The 20,944-nt window shown below is 42.3% G+C and overlaps 1 protein-coding gene across 1 annotated transcript; it reads left to right on the top strand.

Moving 5' to 3' along the window:
* Nucleotides 1-13,602: 13,602 nt before the first annotated feature.
* LOC311585177 (olfactory receptor 13A1-like) lies at nt 13,603-14,535 on the top strand (the record flags this gene model as incomplete). The annotated part of the gene is made up of 1 exon (XM_084760077.1): nt 13,603-14,535. The coding sequence occupies one exon, from the start codon at nt 13,603-13,605 to the stop codon at nt 14,533-14,535; it is 933 nt and encodes a 310-aa protein (XP_084616203.1).
* Nucleotides 14,536-20,944: the final 6,409 nt, after the last annotated feature.

Here is a 20,944-nt window from a genome sequence, read left to right as displayed (position 1 = left end):
GGCATAGGCTAAGAGCAAGGATTCCTCACTACTGTGACAGCATATTCATGGCTGTTGGGATAGAAAGTCAAGGAATGTAGTTATGACTTGCTCATGATTGAATCAGCACTGGGTTTGGTTCAATGAGTCACAGAAATAGCTTAATGTTTAAGAGTACTGTACTCATATTGAAATGCATTTGAATGTATTATGTATGTAAAAGTGCATAAGAGCTCATTTAAAAGTAGCAGTGAAAATGTGTTGATGTTATTTTTATAAAAACAATGTTTGTCTCTATTAGCTTATTTCTTAACCCAGTGATCACACAAATAACTCAGACTCTTTTATAATATAAGGCTTCACAAAACAATCTGAGCAGTTTGTGTCTGTTCTTAACCCTCTATGCTATTTTGTCTTACTCCCAGAAAATATCCCCAACTGACTATTATTCATGGTCCTAGAAGGTACTCTGCAGTCTACCAGAGGGAAAAAGGAAACACCAACCCAGCTACACACCCTTCAATCTACAATAGTGACTGCTTGCATGATAAACAGTTGCAACAGTGACACAAAAGTTTTGGGAGTAAGCAACCACTCTCTCATTCCATGAAATGGAACCCCTATCTGACATTGCTTATCTGGCCAAGAACCTGAGAATAAAAAGGCACAGACAGAGGGAGAAACAAAGCACTACAGTTCTGATAAAGGTACATAGCAACAAAATTACTCCTAATGAACTTCTACTATACTCAGAGATCAACGTCTCACTCCCAGAAGCCATCAATAGAGAAGCATCCTCCTGCTGTGCATAGGAACTAATACAGAAACCCACAACTGGATAATGTACAAACAGCAAGAGGCCTTGGAACACTCAGGGAAACTTTGTTTTCACCAATAGAGTCTCATTGGGTATATAAAACTCACTTAACCTAGTAGGCCATGTGCCCAGGAGTAGACGGAAAACAAAAACAAACTCAGTAGTATTTTAGTAGACCTTTTCTCTCGTATTTCTTTGGCCATTTTTTTTCTTACTTGCCTTTTGTTTGAATATTATAGCTTCTAATTTTGACTTGGACTTTGTGTGTGTTTGTTTCTTTTGTTTGTCCATTTTTGTTGCTTTCTTTGTGTTTTTGCTTGCTACTATGTTTGTTTTCTGAAGAAAGAGAAAGAAAGGACATGGAATTGGGTGAATAAGGAGGATATGGGAGGAGTTGGTGGAGAGAAAGACCAAGATCTGAAATTTTTTTCAACTAAAAATTCTAATTAAATAGGTTTTCTTTTAAAATTTGATGACACATAGACCTTTGGACAAAATTGTATCTTTAAACTTTTTTGAGTTTATACTTTGATTATAACCTTTCTGCCTTCCCTTTCTCTCTTTGAAACCCATTTGTATGTCCCTCTATCACTCTTCTCCAAATTCATGGCTAATTTTTATTTACTAATTGTTATTGCATGCATATGAGTATATGTATATTTATACCTATTCCTAAATATAAATTGTTCTGTCTGTATAATACTACCTGTATATATAGTCTTGGGGATGAATAAATATTTTAAATTCTTTAAAATGTAGCAAACAGAATGGAAGTGTTGAAGGAACATTGATTCATAACAATATATTGAAAGTCAAGAATGTAGGAAGAGGAAGGGAAGGCACAGAAGTACATGATACGTAGAATAAACCCACTCTATGTGTATGTGAGTCAGGTGAAATATTCTCAGCATTATACAGAGAAGACAATTTGTATCATGGTGAAACCTTCCTCATGGGGCATGAGAGTCTCAGTGACTGGAGGTATGCACAGGGTTGGTCAGCAGAAACTATAGAGGGAGAACTCTTCCTACCCTCAGTATGTGACTGCCCTGACCATTGTCCTCTACACGAGACTACAGGGAGCTTGTGTCATCAAGCCATGGGTCTTATTTAATTGCTCCCCAAGAGCTTTCACCTTGAGTTTCTATCCCAGGAGGCACCAGGACAAACACCTGCCCCTGGTCTCAGAAATCCAGGCATTTCAGAAAGTCAATGACCTCGACATAAAGGGAGACAGAGCTTCAAAGGGACACTGAAGACTTGGTGCTTGTAGGAAAGGAGAGCCTGTGGGCAGCACAGTGTACACTTTCTGGGAGCCATTTGTCACTTGAATTCACTGAGACAAGAAACGGTGAGTGAGACCTTAAAATCCACTGTGTGACTCTTCTCAATGAGTCCTGAGTTTGATGAAGAATGCGGGTCAGAGGTCAGAAAGCAGAATATTATGGAAAAATTTGGTTTCTTGCTCCACTGTATAAACAGCAGAAAGTCTAGCTTCTGTCATGATCAGAGAATTTATCCATGTCTATTGGTTTTGCCTTAAGTTCATAACCAGACTTATTCATCACCCACAGTACTCACACTAATTTTGAAATGAAACCAATAGATTTAGAAGAATCTAAGATCTATATTGATGACTAATTGGGGCTTGAATGTCATCTTGTTGGACTGTGGTAGCCACAGAGAATGGTGAGAAATATCAAAGAAGAGATTTTCTCACTCTGCTGTCCAGAGTCCTCTGTTCAGGCACAGAAAATGACCTTCAGCTTTTCATGGAGCTAAAATCATCAGCCAAGCCCTGCTTGTGTTAGCCTTACCTTGTCTGCTACAGATCAGGGCTGGCATGACTGGAAGTCACCTAAAGAAACAATTACAGTTGTCTGATATTAAAGTAAATAGAAATGGCCGAATAAAGAGGATGAGGGCTGTGGTAACAGGGCTGGAGGTGTAGCTGCTTCCTCTGCCAGTTCTTCTGTCCTAACCATGGGATCTGCAGACACTCCAGCTCATGGCCATGATGAGCATCCTCAGCTGCTTTGCTCCTGGTTGAGGCTCAGCTTATGAAGGTTTTCAAGTCAGCCTTGCTGAGATCTGACTTACATGGAGTTATGAGGGGCTGTTGTGAATTTGCTCCCCCACAAACTCCCCACCTGGATCCTAGATTCTCCCATGTCCACTTAGACACAAATGGGTACACAACCAATCAACGCCAAATTCCCAAAAGATCAGGAAGGAATTATGGAAAGAGGGCTTGGGTAGGCACAGCTCACGTCTCTGCTTCATGGTGTGTATGGATAAACACTTGGAAGACATTGGCTTATTTTCCCCTTTGTGTAGCAGTATCACATCTGAGTAAGATAATATTGTCTGCTTCACCTATGGATACTAAAAGCATCAAAATTTTGCTTGCCTAACACAGTGTTATGAAAGGCTACTATATTTTTGGACCATAAGACGCACCTGACCATAAGATGCCCCCAGTTTTTAGAGCAGTAAAACAAGAAAAAAAATATTCTGAACCAAATTAGTACTAGGATAATAAAGTGCTGTGTAATTCTTGCAGCCCTACAGCTATGCTGTTATGGTATGCTCTAGTGCTTTGTATTTGACTGTTAGTTATTTTACCCCCTGAAGTCTGTTTGTTGACTTTTACAAGCAGACTATCACATACCAAAAATGGTACTGTGTAACCTTGCCTCCAAAATTATCCCTGATTGGCTAAATAAAGTTGTCTTCACTTACCAGGAAAGTGGGATAGAGGTGAGTATGTCCTATTTGGGACTCTAGGTGAGAGAAATATAGGAGATAGGAAAATAGAAGGATCCAGAGGGTCCTAGAAACCTACAAGAAGAACACTATAATGGGAGGATCTGGGCCCGGGGGTTCTGCTCGAACTATGGCACCAACCAAGGACAATACATGCAGTGAGCATCAAACCCCTACTCAGATCTAGCCAAGGGACAAGACATTCTCCACAGTTAAGTGGAGAGTGGGGACTGACTTCTACACGATCTCTGGTGGCCCATATTTGGCCACGTCCCCTTGATGGGTAGGCCCAGTAGCAGTCAGAGGAAAGATAGCAGACTGCCAAGAAGAGACTAGATACACTAGCATCATATTCAGGGAGAGGATGTCCCCCTCAGTCATAGTCTTAGGGAAGAGGAATGGGGTAAAAGCAGGAGGGAGGGAGGAATGGGAAGATGCACGGGATGGGATAACAATTGAGATGTAATATAAATGATTTTATTTTTCAATAAAAAAAGAATATGGAACAGTTGTGACTTTTTGTAGGATATTGCTGAAAAAGTTTTACTGTTCCAAAAAAATCTACAGTTGAGGACAGGCTACATCCACACAGAACAGGGGTTAAAATAGCTGGCTATTTTACAACTTTTAGCTAGAGCAGTGCATTTTTATCTAGCCAGAGTTCAAACCTCTTTCAGCAACCATCTCCATACATACTGCCTTTTGGTTGTTAGCTGCTTAAGGGCCATAATTTTAGAAAAAAATAATAGTTTTAACTTTCTCTGATCTAACATATAAACTGACACTCCATATTTTTATGAGGTTGCTATTGAACTGAGAAAGTAAGTATTGACTAAGAGAAGTTACTAACCCTGAAACTTCCCCTTTCAAAAAATAACAAGTAGCTTGTAAGACGGCATGTTGTTGTTATTAAGCTGGTGAGTGGCGCTATGGGTAAAGTCACTTTGACTACGCAATAAAAAAACAATAAAGCCTGCATTAATTGATGCCTTTCAAACTGCTTATCTTAATAAATAAGTATTGTGTACATCTATCAACACTAAATTAACCATTGCAGCTCTTTATTTAATATATGAAATTTCTCTTTGGGACTTTGATAAGGGCTATAGGATTGTAGAATCAGGAAAACAAGAGTAATTCTTTGAAGGAAGGAAGGAAGAAAACAAGCAGTATGATGAGTTCTTGAATCATTTTAATAAATTCATTTAGTTTCCATTAGCATCAAGCCCCTTGTTTATATGTGGGTATTTAGTGTTAGGGAATTTAGTCTTTGAAATATTTATATCTTGAACTAGCCATAGTATCTTATAAAGTTTATCTTTTTTATGAAGTAAGTATGAAAAGCCAAGTGGTGGTAGCACACACCTTAAATATCAGTACTTGGGAGGCAGAGGCAGGTCGATTTCTGTGAGTTCAAAGCCAGTTTGGTCTACAAGTTCCATGACAGCCAAGGCTACACAGAGAAACCCTATCTCAGAAAACCAAAGAGGAAGAAAGAAAGAAAGAAAGAAAGAAAGAAAGAAAGAAAGAAAGAAAGAAAGAGGAAAATTTTAAAAAAAAAGAAAGTATGAAAATAGATTTTTAGAGGGAATTATCAATCCACCTAAGAAACTAATAAGATTAAACATCAGTGAGTGGTAATAGGGAAAAAGCAACAATAATAACAGCACATGCTCCCTTCTTAGAGAAATTTTACTCTTACAATGATCAAAATGGTTCATTCTTTAAATCCTGTGAAGCTGTAAGATATTCTGCTTAAATAGCAGTGATTGTTAAGTTACTCTCAATGTTCTTTTAAATGTGTATTGGATAATTACATACACTACTATCACGTCTCTGCAGTGGGGAAGTCATCAGAGGGAAGACACCACAGGGAAGGAGGCTGGACAACAAGGAATAGATAGATACTCAGTGATTAAAACCAACAAGTTCACATCAAAATTCAAATGGATCATTTTTAGGGCAACCCAAGTTCTGAAAGCATTTAAATACAGCACAGAGCAATCCGTCCCTTTCTAATTATAAACTCCTTTTGGCTGGGTAAATGAAGTGTTCTTATGGAGATCGTCTATGTTCCACAAGTAGAGTTGAAGTGTGGGAAAACAAAGCAATGAAAGAAGCCCATGCTGCATGGGGGACTGAGGCACTGCCATTACTGAGCACTGTGGCCCCATGGGCTGGGGTAGACGACTCTTAAGCATTAGCTCATGTTTTCCCAATTAAGCATAAGTTGTGTTTCTTTGTGTGCTATAGAAGGGTTAGTCATTTAGTCCCCATAAGAAACATTTCATCAAGAGCAACAATTATAGCCAGATACAAAGGAGCTTGTAACAGGATTATAGGCCTCCCCTGACTCCGGCTGGACTCAACTCCTTACACAGCTAATTGTGATGTAGTACTGATAGCTTTTGGAACAACAACAACAGGAAAGCTTTCAATAAAAGAATAAGGCAACAACATATTATGAATGAAATGGTGAGGAAATAACATATTTTAAGTCTTACAGAATCACATAAGTGCATGTAAGAGAAATGAGTAGATACATATCAATTAACTTCTTTTGTCTTAGTCTTTTATGGGTCTTGATTATATAGATATGTTTTCTGGAGCTTAATTTCTATTTCTAAGCCTGAGCTCCTGGCTGGGCATGGTAATGTTTTAACTTTCTTTTTCAGTTGAAGATGGCCTACCCTATCACAGTACGTTTGAGTCAGAAATCGTTGTTTTGTGCCTATTAAAGTTTATATGATATTTAATCAATCCCAGAAGGAAAATGATCTTCTCATATATACCAGTAAAATTATACAGGTGCCTGCAGATTATGGAAATTGTAGATTGAATGATACTACTTCTCTAGGCACATGAAATATGCTCATCTGGTTGATTCATGTAGACCTTGTTCCGCTGGGGAACAACACCTGTGTTCTAATTCCAACTCAATCAGAGGACATCGGTTGTAGCACTTACTTCTCCCCTGCTTTGCACTAGAATGCAGTGTTTATGGACTTAATTTTGGATTTGAAAAATATCTGTTTACAAAAAATAAAATAAAATAATAAAAAGTTGCCTACACACTGGGCAGGGCAGAAGTGAGATTGGTGGAACTAGGGTTGATGGGCATGAAGGACAGAAGGACACTTTCTTCACTGTCTTCATGTATGATATCTTCAGTTCCAGCCAAGGCACTGCTAATGCCACATTTTTTTTTGAATGATCGTACAACGATTTCCTCCTTTCACTGACTGCCATGATGTTTTAACCTATTCACACACTTGAGTGACACTGGGCCTCTTCATTCGTCCTGTTGGAGTCAGATCATGACTCCCAGCAGCAGCCAGCCATTCGTTCCACTCCTCTCTCATAAAGACTTTAAATGGTTTTGTTGATTGAAACATTTAGAGGTTGCAGCTGGCTGGTAAGATGCCCAGGAATTACCGCTAGATGAGTCTTCACCTCTTTAAACCTGTTTTTTGTTGTTTCGCTAATATGTGCTCTGAACTGGTCAGGCACTAATAAAGCAGTTTTTTCAGAAGCCCTCCAGGAAGTTTGGACCACACTTTTTCAATCCATCTGACTTCTCACATATGCAGAATGAACAGTTCTGTCTTCTCCCGTATGCCCAGTAACCATTTCTGCACAGCAATGTGGCCCCACTGGAGTCAAGGAGGGACAACCTGCTACACATTTTACAGCACTCCCCTTTCCCCACTACCTGCAGCAAGCTGACATGTGCCTGATTACCCAGCAGGCTAAGATTGGCATTCAACTCAGGTCAGTGCCATAATGCAGGGCAGAGACCAAGCCTCTGTGTGAGAAGGGATTTTGGGAATACCACCCATGCCTCTTCCTGTTCCCATGGACACACTGAACCCTGAGAGCACTCCTCGGCTGGCACACTGAAGACATCAGTAAGTGACCTCTTTGTTGTTGCCTGGTGGACAGCAATCAGACCATAAAGCACAACCTAATTCCCCGCCCCACTTTTGGAGGAAAGTGCATCTTATGGTCCAAAAATACAACAATTATTGATTCATAATTCTCCATGTTCATGCAAACTATCACACAGAAAATCTGAGTGTCTGGTTGTTGGATTCACCAGTATTTGGCATGCCACAGGTAGCCAGCCCAGGCAAAATGGCAGTTGTTGTCCACAAAAAATGTTCCCCCACCAACATCTCTCTGTAGTTTCTCTTCTTTGACAGTAAAATTACTGAGGCTCCTCCACGATACTCTGCAGAGGATGCTGGTTTGATCCAGACGAGAGGCAGCAACTGGTACCACTTGGTGAGGTGCACAAGGTGAAGTCAGTACTTTTCCTATGCAGACAGCACAAAATCTGTGGGAAGCTGAGACTATCTCAAAGCCCTGTGTCTAATCCAGGTTTTTTTTCCCATCACAGATCCATGGTCATGATCTTCTAACTGCCTTCCCACAGTTATTTCTTCAAGAACAAATCCCTCTCCAGTTTGCTAGTCAGTCTCAACACAGACTTGGGAATCTCAGAATTGGGGGCACCTGTCTGATTTCACTATCTGTTACAGTCCTAGAAGCTTCAGGATTCACAGACAAGAGGCCTGATGGTGTCTCTGTCTCCTTGGACAGGTTATGGCACCAACAGGATCTTACAGGGTGTCTCCACACTGCCAAGGCCAAGGCCCTGAACAAGCCCTTAATCCCTTTACATGTTCATCAGGCTTCGGATATTGGTTGTAATTGCTCTTTTCTTGCTTCTAAGTGTTCTCAGTGGACTGGACCATGGTATTTTTCAATGTAGTTAGCGTAAGTATGGTTGAAATATTTAGCTGTGCTGTGGAATCATTGAGATTTTCTTGTGTTCAGACCTGTCTCCCACTGTGTGCACACTTGCATTCCATCTCTCACTGTTGTAAACTGGGTACACATGTGGAGATGTTGCCATTGGTGGCAAAGGCACTGTTCAAAAGGCTTGTCTCCACCTAACCTCTCCAGTAATAATCTGACTCCACAGAGAAAACACTCTCTCCCCTTTCTCATTGGTGCTTCCTGTCTTCATCTTAAGGCATGTGGCTCCTGTTATACTTAATATACATTTCATATGTTCTAATACACTTAGAACATTTTGGAGGCAGATGCCAAGCCAAGACTTTGATTAAAGTAGAACTAAAGACTGAAAGCAATCTTTCTTTATAGCTTTCAAGATACACTTAAGTGATTGGTTTGAGTTCTTCTTTAACCTTTCGATGCTTTACAGAATACTTCCTTCCATGTAGCCCAGTTCAAGGAAGACACAGGACTTTTTCATGATCCCAGAAATCCTCTACAGCCTCTTGTTCAGGTCACAATAATCAAGAGGTAGCACGGGTGTGCACTTTCTGCTGCAGGTTAGGGTTTTAGTACATTTTCCTCCACACAAAAGCATATAACTTCATTGTTAACAGTTATTTTGCACATCTTAAACTTTGGGCACTATCCATTTTGTTGTCTGTTTCTAAATGGCTTTTCTGTGATATATTTTTATTAATTGGTAAATGGATAAAGCTACCATGAATGGTGACAATGTTATTATTTGTAACGGAAGGTCACTGTATATGTTGATGGAACAAGGGTTGCTATTTCCATATGTTTATATATATATATATATATATATATATATTCTAAGTAAATGTCTATGGTTCTGTGACTTTATCATCTCAGTCTTTTCAAGCAGTGAGCTCCTCTCCTCTTGTTATTTGTAAGTACATAAGAAACGATTTGTGGAGTGTAGTCACCCCACCGTGCAGAGCTTTATTCCCATTGTCCTATGCTGCTTAGCACTTCCTCATCTTTGCAATTACCCTGTCTATTAACCATTAGTCTACTAAGATGAGTTTCCTAATTCCCACATATGAGAGATAAATGTGGTATTTGTCTTTCTACACCAGGCTTATCTATCACACCATGCCTTTGTGGTTGAACAACATACCTTGTGCATCTATGTTACCTTTTCTTCATCCTCTCATCTCCAGATGGATGTGTAGGGTTATTCTGCTTCTTAGATACTATGACTACATCTCCACAAGCGCGTGTCAGTGTCGCTATGATGTGCTGATTTTCTTTGCTCGATATATTTTCTGCTTTTTGAAACAGTGCCTCATTATGTAGCTCTGGCTAATCTGAAACCTTTTGATGCTGACAATCCTGCCTTTGAACAGCTTCAGTCTCCCAACAGATGGGACAAAAGGTGCATTGCCAGCATGCCCACCAATTTTGAAATGATGTGATTTTTCAAATACTTTTACAAATTCTTTGAGGATTTCATATACTATATTTTGATCAGGTTCACTTTCCCTCCTCAACTTTCCCATATACATCCCCACTTTCTGACTCATTCAACTTTTAATCTCCTCTGCTTTAAAACTCATTGAGTCCAATTTCTGTTGGCCAACCACTCTTTTTTTATTTTTCAAATACTCTTAAGCACAGCATCTACTCTGGAGTGTGGTGTATAGAGAGAGATTACATCACTAAATAAAACTGACTCTGCTTTTTGTCAGGAGCCACCAAATATCAATAGTTACTCAGATAAGGGTGGGACTATGTGCCCAACTCCTCATTTTCCTAAAAAAAACCATAATTTCATTTTTCTTACAGCTGAGTAATGTTCCATTATATAAATACTATAGTTTCACTACCCATTACTCATATGATGGACATTTATGTTATTTTAATTTCCTGGCTAGTGTGAATACAGTGGCAATGTGCATAAAGAGCAAGTGTTGCTTTATTAAAATATGCGGTCCTTTGGGTATATGCCTAAAGATGGTGTACCTGATGCTTGTACTGTGTCTACTTCCATCTCTTTGAGGAACCTCCATGCTGATTTCTATAGTAACTGTACCAGCTTGCACTTCCACTAGCAGTGAATAATTGCTCCATTCCCCACATCCTTGCCAGCATCTGCTGTCATTTTTTTTTCTTAACCTTGGTCATTCTTACTAAGATAAGATGAAATCTCAAAAGATGTTTACTTTCCATTTTTCTAATGGCTTAGAACGCTGAACTGTTTCTAAATGTTTCTTAGCTATTTGTATTTCATCTCCTGAAAATTCTGTTTAATTCCATTCCCCATTTTTACCTGGATTGTTTGTTTTCTTTTTAATTTCAATTTTATTAATTTATTCAGATTACAACTAAATTGTTATCCCATCACTTGTATCCTCCCATTCCTCCCTCCCTCCCACTTTCACCCTATTCCCCTCCCCTAGGTCTAACCAAGGGGGACCTCTTCCCCCACTGTATGGTCATAGGCTATCAAGTCTTATCTTGGTAGCCTGCTTATTCTTTCTTTGAGTGCCATCAGGCCTCCCCACCAAGGGGAGGTGGTCAAATATGGAGCACCAGAGTTCATGTCAGAGTCAGTCCCCGCTCTCCACAGAACTGTGGAGAATGTCTTGTCCACTGCCGAGATCAGAGTAGGGGTTCAATGTTTACTACTTGTATTGTCCTTGGTTAGTGCAATAGTTTGAGCAGAATCCCCTGGGCCCCGATCCACCCATCAAGATGTTCTTTTTGTAGGTTTCTAGGACCCTCTGGGTCCTTCTATTTCCCCATCTCCTATATTTCTCTTACCTAGAGTCTCAGTAGGATGTCTTCACATCTATCCCAATCTCCTGGTAAGTGAAGACTTTTATTGGACATGCTTTTTGGGCTAGTGCCCAATTATAAGTGAGTATATACCACCTGAGTCTTTCTGTTTCTGGGTTAACTCACTCAGAGTGATCATTTCTAGTCCTATCCATTTGTCCACAAATTTCAGGATTTCCTTGTTTTTAATAGCTGAGTAGTATTCCATAGTGTAAATGTACCACAGTTTCTTTATCCATTCTTCAACTGAGGGACACTTAGGCTGTTTTCATGTTCTGGCTATTATGAATAAGGCTGCTATGAACATGACTGAGCATATGTCCTTGTTGTGTGGTGGAGCATTTTCTGGGTATATTCCAAGGACTGTTTTCTTGCTGTTTAAATTTTTGGGTTATTTCTATATTCTATACACTAATCCACTGTCAGATGTGTAGCTGTTAAGGACTTCCTGCCATTCTGTAGGCTGACTCTTCACTCTTGGTGGTGTTCTTTTCTGTACATATGTATAATTGTAGCCTGTGGACTTATTTGGCCATTACTTATCTTAATGTTTGTACTACTGTGCTTTTCTGTGACAATAAGTTATTTTCCATGAAATTAGATTTGTTATTGTCTCAGGATTCAATTATTTTTAAATATTTCCCTTTATCTCTGGGGCAGGTACACCCAGGGAATGGAAGCTAATATCACAGGTTATAGACACTATTAGAAGAGTCATTTACAATATCATGTGTACTTGAATTAGCTAACCTGATGCCGAATCTGCCTGGAACATTAGAAGAATTTGCTGTTGTGATTCTGTTTCTGCAGAATCTCTTGCAAGACTAAATATTGTACTGTCTCTGGGTGACAGGGGGTGCCTTTGTCAGACATAACACTGTCCCGGTGGCTCCAAAGGGTAAATAATACTTCAGTATCTCAAATTTGAAATGGGGGCAGATATACTGTATAAAACTCAACAATTTATGACTAAGTTAGGGATAAAATACATTGTGAGCCATACTATGAAAAGAAATCTGTGTGTGAGATAAAATGTGAGCCAAGAAAATAAAGTATTACAGAACCAAGTGGGGAAGTGGGGAACGCCACTGGACTCAGTAAAGGAGACATTTCACTGAAAGACTGCTACAGAGCAAAAACTATTTCCAAATAAGGAGCACTGCAAATAATTTCCAAAAACAGGCTTATATATGGGATGGGGTGCGTTCACATGGGAACTCATGCAGGAACATACAGAAGGATGTTAGTGAGTCTTCTGTAGCAAGCTTCAGAGTATGACTTGCCCAGTGACTGGGAAGAGACATCGTGAGTCATAACTAGGGGCAGAGGGCCAGTTGCCTTAAGGCACGTGGTCTGTACTCCTTGGGCGATAGAGAAGGAAACTAGGAATGACAAGAAGTCAGAAATTATGAAACAGACATTGAGAACGTAAGTCATAATGTTAGGAAAGCTGTAGTTGCACATTTTGAGGACCAGCTGGACTACCGAGGTAAAGAGGGTGCAGAACGCCATTCCTGGATCATGGAACAGCATCTCTGAGACCCTATCAGGACAGTGGGTACAGGTAAGACAGTGAGTCAGGGGACGGAGCTGTGCTCCATAGACAAAGCAACGTGAAGCACTGGGTAGCTAAGGGTGAATTTCTGTCTAAGGACACTGAAACTACATGGAAACATCTGTAGACAGTGGCAATGGCTTCATCTGTGGGTCTATTGACTTTAGTGTTAACTGTGGTTCACTGAGACAGAAAAGCTTGAAAATTACTTTGGGGTTATAGGCCTGGGTTTTGAGAAATGTTCTTCTCTGGGGTGATAGGTTTGAAGTAGGTTAGAGTCAGGACAGTTCCAAATACAGGAGAAGTCACGGATGACAATAAGTAATATTCAGGAAGATACATGGACACTTGGTAGCAGGGATGCCACTATCAGGTTGAGATGGGTAGTGTAACAGCCACTCCAGATAGCAGAAAAAAATCAAGTTCCTGAGAATCTCGGAGCCAGCTGCGAAGGAGTCTTCTCAGTATGTGTCCGTCTAAAATTGTCACCATGTGACGAATACCTGCTGTGGAGGTAAGGGGTACAACTGTCACCAAGCACTGTCCCCAGAGCACAGTGCTTAGTAGTGACAGAGAAGGAAAGCACAGGCAGATCCTCAGAGAAGGATGCTCCCACCATTCCACATCTCCAAGAAGGTGAGGGAGGGGCAGGTGTCCCTCATGAGCCAAATCTACAGGGTGAGAGTTTCTAGGTGGGAAAGAAGAGTAAAGGAAATATATTGGGTTTTCCAGTGGTGTGCTACAGATAATAAAAGGCAATAGGTTTTCATGAAAGAAATACAGTCACTCCTTCCTTTTCTGACAGCAGAGAGTTTGGAGTGGTAACCTAGTAGTCTCTCAGAAGACAACAGACATCTCTGTGAACTGAATACTCCCCACAAGGATGGCCAGTCCCAACCAGACAATGGTGACAGAGTTTGTGTTGGAAGGCTTCTCAGAGCATCCTAGCCTAAGACTGTTCCTGATAGGTTGTTTCCTGTCCCTCTATACAATGGCTCTAACAGGCAACATTGTGATCATTGCTTTGGTCACCGCCAGCCCTGGGCTCCACAGTCCCATGTACTTTTTCCTGTGTAATCTGGCCACCATGGACATTGTGTGCACCTCCTCTGTGCTGCCCAAGGCCCTGGTTGGCCTAGTCTCTGAGAAAAACACCATCTCCTTCAAAGGATGCATGGCCCAGCTGTTCTTCCTTGTCTGGTCTGCATCCTCTGAGCTGCTGCTGCTCACAGTCATGGCCTATGACCGCTATGTGGCCATCTGCTGTCCCTTGCACTACAGCTCTAGGATGAGCCCACAGCTGTGTGGGGCCCTGGCCATGGGTGTATGGTCCATCTGTGCACTGAATTCATCTATCAACACTGGCCTGATGACACGGCTGTCATTCTGTGGTCCCAAGGTCATCACCCACTTCTTCTGTGAGATCCCCCCTCTCCTCCTGCTCTCCTGCAGCCCCACATATGTGAATAGCATTATGACTCTTGTGGCAGATGCCTTTTATGGAGGCATCAACTTTGCGCTCACCTTGCTATCCTATGGCTACATCATCGCCAGCATCTTGCGCATGCGCTCTGCTGAGGGCAAGAAGAAGGCCTTTTCTACCTGCTCATCCCACCTCATCGTAGTCTCTGTGTACTATTCATCTGTGTTCTGTGCCTATATCAGTCCTGCTTCCAGCTACAGCCCAGAAAGAAGCAAAGTGACTTCGGTGCTCTACTCGGTCCTCAGCCCAACCCTGAACCCCCTCATCTACACACTGAGGAACAAGGATGTCAAGCTGGCCCTGGGCAGGCTCTTGCCCTCTTACTCACATTAAGTGGAGATGTGCAGGCTGTTCTCCAGGGCTGGGCTGTTCCTCTACCTGCTTTCCTGAGAGCAGCCTCATAGAGCGGGGGTGTGGCTACTGCTGCTTCAGAAAGCCTTTCCTGATGCAAGGACTGGACAATTCTGCTTACTTTAACATCAAAAACAACAAAATTCTTAGAGGCAACGTAGACAAAACACTCAACCTTTATTTCCTGATAAATACAAGTCATTTCAAAAGTAATTAAAGTACCTAAATGGAGATTCTATGTTCCTGGACAGGAAGATTTTCAGTGAGTAATGATGGTGATTGTCACAAAATAAAGCCCTTTCATGCACGGCTATCCTCTAAGCATCACAGGGCTTTGTTTCAGAACTATGGCTAATGAACCTAAACTTCATAAGGAAACTTGAGGGGCCCACATGGCTCCAGGGTCTTGGGAAGAGCAAAGTTGAGAGATCAGGTTCTCCATTTCTCAGCTTCCTTCTGAGCTGTGGGAGTCAAAGACGGCACGGAGAAAGACACAAGCTATAGAGCAGAGGTAAAGTTGAGGTTTCAAAATGTGAACTCACATATGTGAGTCCCCAATATTTATGAAAATGATGACAATCAAATTCATGGGAAAGATTAATTCCAACAAAAAGTTTTGGGGGAAGTAAATGAATGACTGCACACAAAGGGTAAAGTGGAACTTTTCTCCTGTATTATAAATGAAAATTAACATATATCATAGATGAAATGTTAGTGTTAAAACTTTTCTTTCATGTAATGTACTTTAATCACATGGCTCCCAGAGTCTACCTACCTACTTTCCCACCCACCCAGTGTCCCTATTTCAAATAAAATGAAAAAACACAAAATAAATCCTGTTGTTTTAAAAGAAAATCCCAGATGTTCTATTTTACCAAAAGAAACTCAGTAACCAGATGCTGGGGTGAAAACCTGACAGCTCAGAGAGGCAGAGAAAGCACCCAGCTCACCTTCCTACTCAGCTCACGTCCCAGTGGAAAAGGCCCCAAAGGCTCACTAGCTCAGCTGACAGGCCAGGAGGAAAAGGCCAAAAAACCCAAGGCCACAGGCTTGCTAGCTCAAAGCCCAAAAAGCCAAAGGCCAAGGAGCTGAGGAGCTAAAAGTCCAAGAGCCCCTTCTACTTTTACAGGCTGTCTTAAATACCCCTCTACTCAAAGTCCCTCCTACTGTTTAATGCCTGTCAGCTGGGTTCCTGCTCTGTCACTTGACCTAGGGCTAACTTTATTAAATCCTGTGTACAGAAAGCTCTTGGATTAAAGGTGTGTGCTAGGGCTCAACTGCACCAAACAAAAGACAGGTTTTTACAGTTCACAATCTCGGGGATCACAATGGGATCAATTAATCAAAAACAAAAACAAAACAAACCGAAAACAAAAAGAATTGAATTCATTTTGTGTTGGCCAAACACTCCTAGCTAAAATTCTTAAGCCCTCCAAGACTAGCAAAGAGGAGGAGGAGCAAAGGAAGAGGAAGTGCATCTGCGTCCACTGCTAGGACACTGGTGGGAAGACAGCTCAGCGTCTGCAGCAACTGCTGCTGAAAAGACGCTGTATCCCTTTCAGACTAAATGCATTCCTCGTCGACTTACTGCCTTATTCTTCCTAAATGCTGTTCCACCCCAGGATTTATTATTAATATCACATATGTTGTATTAATCAACTGTTCATCCTTATGACCAAAATACCTCTTCAAAACTTATATTCTGTCTCATGGCTTCAGAACACTCGGTCTGTGAGCCCTTGGCTCTTTGTTTTGGTCTAGTGTGAGGGAGGGCCTCATGGCAGTGGGCATACATGGTGGAGACGCTTCCTATCATAGTGACAACCCAGAACACACATTAGAGGAACACCTGTGCTCAACTGCCTTTCTCCTTTCTCCTTTAGTCCATGCATTCTAGTCCCCGGTCCCTGGGGCGCTGCTGCTCACATGCCGAGGAAGCTCCCCCTTCAGTAAATCCCGTCCTGGAAACACTCCCACCAGCTGACAGGTTCCTTCTATTGTAGTGGCAACAGTGGGCATGCTGGGAGAAAGCAATCCAAAGTGCAGCTGTGTGGTTTATGAGGCAGTGTGAAGGGTTTGCTTTGCTATCTGCAGCTGCCTCAGAGTATGAGGAATAGCAGGCAGGTCTTTCTGTGAATGACAGACTCCAGGGACAGATCCAAAGTGTGGTCCCTATGACCATGTGGCTTTTCATCTGCATAGCTAAAAGGAGTTCTGACATTCTCTTCAGTTTCTATTCTCTTGACTCATGAGGTGAATGAAAGAGCAAGCTAGGGACACACCCTATGGAAACAGCTTTTGAATGTAGGTTGACATTGTATGTCTGCCAAGTCTCTGAGCAAACTGTGCATTCGTCTAGGACCTGACTTTTCATAGAGACAAGAGTTGGCCACTTGGACTGACTTTCACATGAACTCCGGTGCCCCGTATTTGACCATGTCCTCTGGATGGGGAGGCCCGGTGGCACTCAGAGGAAGGATAGCAGGCTACCAAGAAGAGACTTGATACCCTATGACCATATACAGGGGGGAGGGGGTCCCCCTCAGTCACAGTCATAGGGGAGAGGTGTAGGGGGAAAGTGGGAGGGAGGGAGGAATGGGAGGATACAAGGGATGGGATAACAATTGAGATGTAATATGAATAAATTAATAAAATAAAATAAAAAAGAGAAAAAAGAGAAAAACAAAAGAGTTGGCTACTCTTCAGCAAGCTAGCCATGTGGTGACATTGGGAATGAAAATAAGATCAGCAAAGGGCTGTGGGAGGTGAGAGAAGGCAGTGAGAGGGATCTGCTGTTGATGCAGCTGTTGACCTGGAATGTAGGCCATAAAATTAAGATCCCGAAGCCAGTGACAGACTCCCTCTGACAATGCAGCTTGGCATCCATGTGGCAGTAATAAGTCCTGCACCTCCATTCCAGAAGCTTCCTTCTCCCTAAGACTTCAGACCAGGGAAAGGCACCTAGGACACAGGCCTAGCCCAAGAAAGAAGGTTGGTCCTCCTTGAGGTCAAGGCTCACTAGCTGACAGGGTGTCTCAAATGGCTCAGATTCTGAGCCACTAAGCTGGTCCTCAACCCAGACTCAGAAGAGCTTCCCAGGGTGACAGACCAGGATCTTGGGCTGACCCTGAATCACTAAACCCCAAGAGTCATATGCTGCTAGTCCAACATGGCCCCACAGAGAACAGACAAGACGCCTTTGCCAGCTAGAGTTTGTGCATTAGCTATCAGCACAGAAAGGGACAGGATCCTATAACCTGACTTGGGCGATCAGAGTGCAATGAGTCCTGGAGCATTTCTCTGTGTATGAGCCGTGATTCTATAAGTGCAGCAAGGTCCAGCCTATTGTGCTATCCACTGTGGCCTCACAAGCAGGCAGGCGGCGTGAGCAAACTGCTCTCAGGCAACCGTCAAGGCCAGGATGAAAATGAGACTCAGTCCCCTAAGGAAAGCGCTTCGTCTACTTCCGCAGTGTCCTGCTCTGTACTACAATATGGTCCCAGACATTCTAGGTGTTGAGTACACATTGGTGACGTTCCTACCACCCTGCGACCTTCCAGATCACTAATTTCTCACCATCCTGTTGGGTCTAGTGGAAAGAGAGATGCTAGCAGGTTATGTTATGTCAATTCTGCTTCCATTTGTCAAATGGAAAATCAATGTCAGTGTAATAAAGGTCCCATCAGAACAGGCAGGCTTATGTGCCTTTGCCTGGGATGAACTTTCATTCTGTTTGTTTTCACCTTCCCAGCCACAGGGTCCATGGGACCCTGTCTGTTTATCCAGGACGCCCTAAATTTCACAAAGACTGTCACTGGCCAGTGACTGGGGTATGTTTATAGTGTCCCTGAATACTATGTGTTCAGATCCAGTTGCCAGTTTTAAAAGAAGCCCATGTTTCATTTAAAATCTTTCCTTGAGGTCTCATTTATTAATGGTTGACCTTAGAAGCTGGGCTATTGATGCTCTGTTCAGGAAGTTGTCTCCTGTGCTAATGAGTTCAAGGCTCTTCTTCACTTTTGCTTCTGTAAGGCAGAAGACACTGTCAACAGAGAAAAGCAACAGCCTAAAGATTGGGAATAGATCTTCACCAACCCTACGTCTGACAATGGGCTGCTATCCAAAATATATAAAGAGCTCAAGAAATTAAACACTACCAACCAAATAACCCAATTAAGAAATGGGGTTCAAAAATGACAGCCTACAGACTGGGAAAAGACCTTCACCAACCCTTCATCTGACAAAGTTTTTTATCCAAAATATATAAAGAACTCAAGAAATTAAACACCACCAAACCAAATAACCCAATAGAGAAATGGGGCGCAGAACTAAACAGAGAATTCTCAACAGAGGAATATCAAATGGCTGAGAAACACTTAAAGAAATGCTCAACCTCCTTAGTCATCAGAGAAATGCAAATCAAAACAACACTGAGATTCCATCTTACACCCATCAGAATGGCTAAGATCAAAAACTCAAGTGACAGCACATGCTGATGAGGATGTGTAGAAAGTGGAACATTCCTTCATTGCTGGTGGGAGTGCAAACTTGTACAACCACTTTGGAAATCAATCCGGTACTTTCTCAAAACTCTGGGAATAGGGCTACCTCAAGACCCAGCTATTCCACTCCTTAAAATATACCCGAAAGATGCTGCACCATACAACAAGGACATTTGCTCAACTATGTTCGTAGCAGCCTTATTCATAAGAGCCAGAACCTGGAAACAGACTAAATGTCCCTAAACAGTCAAAGAATGGATAAAGAAACTGTGGTACATTTGCACTATGGAATACTACTCAGCTATTAAAAACAACAAATTTGCAGGCAAATGGTTGGAACTAGAAATGATCATCCTGAGTGAGTTAGCCCAGACCCAGAAAGATACACATGGTATATACTCACTTATATTTGGATACTAGCCCAACATGGATGTCCTCTGAGAGTCTCCATTCAGCATGGGATTGAGACCAATGCTGGGACTTGCTGTTGGGTCTCCAGGTGAAAGAGGTATGGGAGAATGGGGAGACAGAAGGACCCAGAGGGTCTTGGAAGCCTACAAGAAGACCATCAGGTTGGTGGATCTGGACCCAGGGGGATTACATTAACTTCTGTACCAAGCAAGGACAATGCATGCAGAAACCTAGACCCCCTATTCAGATCTAACCAATGGACAGCACATTCTCCACAGTTGTGTGGAGTGTGGGGACTGACTCTGACATGAACTCTGGTGCCCCCTATTTGACCTCTTCCTCTTGGTGGGGAGGCCTGCTGGCACTCAGAGGAAGGGGAAGCAGGCTATCCAGATGAGATCTAAGAAGCTGTGATCCAGATGGGTCAAGGATACCACAAGAAACCCCACAAAATCAACTAATCTGGGTTCATAGGGGATCAGAGGGATTGAGCCAACCAGGGAGCCTGCATGGGTCTGATCTTGGTCCTCTCCATATATAAGTTCCAGTTGTGTAGTCTTGTAGAACTCCTAACAGTGGGAGAAAAAGCTGTCTCGGACTCTTTTGCCAGCTTTTACCACCCTTTTCTTCCCACCGGGTTACCTCCTCCGGCCTTAAACGGAGGGGAAGTGCCAATCTTGTTGCAACTTGATATGCCATGTTTGGTTGACCTCCCTGGGAGGCCTGCCCTTTTCTGAAGGGAAATGAAGGAAGGGTGGAATTGGGGGGTGAAGTGGGAGAGGGGAACTGAGAGGAGAGGAGGGTAGAGAACTGCAGAAGAGATGCAATATATTAGAGAAAATAAAAAAAGAAGCCTAGATAAACCTAAGTACACCTTAGTAAAAGTATATCCCTAATCCTGTCTGTGAAATTCAATTATAGAGTATTTGTTGCTGATCTAAAATATAGGTTGAAGTAGACACCATGTATTTTCTCTTGCAATGGTAGTTGAGGCGCTACCAAACGCCACTCTATTTCTGTGTCTTTGAGGCCAGCAGCAATTGGTACACTGCCCCATGTCAAGACTCGAGTCAGAGAAGTGAAGCACCAGGTCGTATAGACTTGAAAGTGCCCTCGACGCCGTCTATACTCACCTCAACACCTACTGTCCAGAGGGGTCATGAGGAGACTGCTGCCTGTACAGTCTCCTTAGAGTGACTGGAAGGACAAGAGATGGATACAGAACAGGGTCATTCTTCCTGCTCAGAGAAGCAAGGTGAATCCTTTGCATGCTGCCCCTCCTAAGGAAGAGGATGAGATAGCCACCGTGTTCAGGCCTCTCAGATAGTCAGACTATTAATGGTAACAGAAATGCTGGGGACAGAAGCTGCTGCTGAGAGGTTTCCCTTACAAGCCCTCTAAACCTCATCTAGGTTCTGTATCAGGGATCTGACTCCGACCACCCCTGACACATGACGGATAGGTGTCACTGTACCTTT

The sequence above is a fragment of the Acomys minous genome (assembly GCF_964271855.1).
Source record: "Acomys minous genome assembly, chromosome: 2".
Taxonomy (NCBI): domain Eukaryota; kingdom Metazoa; phylum Chordata; class Mammalia; order Rodentia; family Muridae; genus Acomys; species Acomys minous.
Note: the sequence above shows the minus strand (reverse complement) of the source record. Positions and strands in the feature narration are given on the sequence as shown.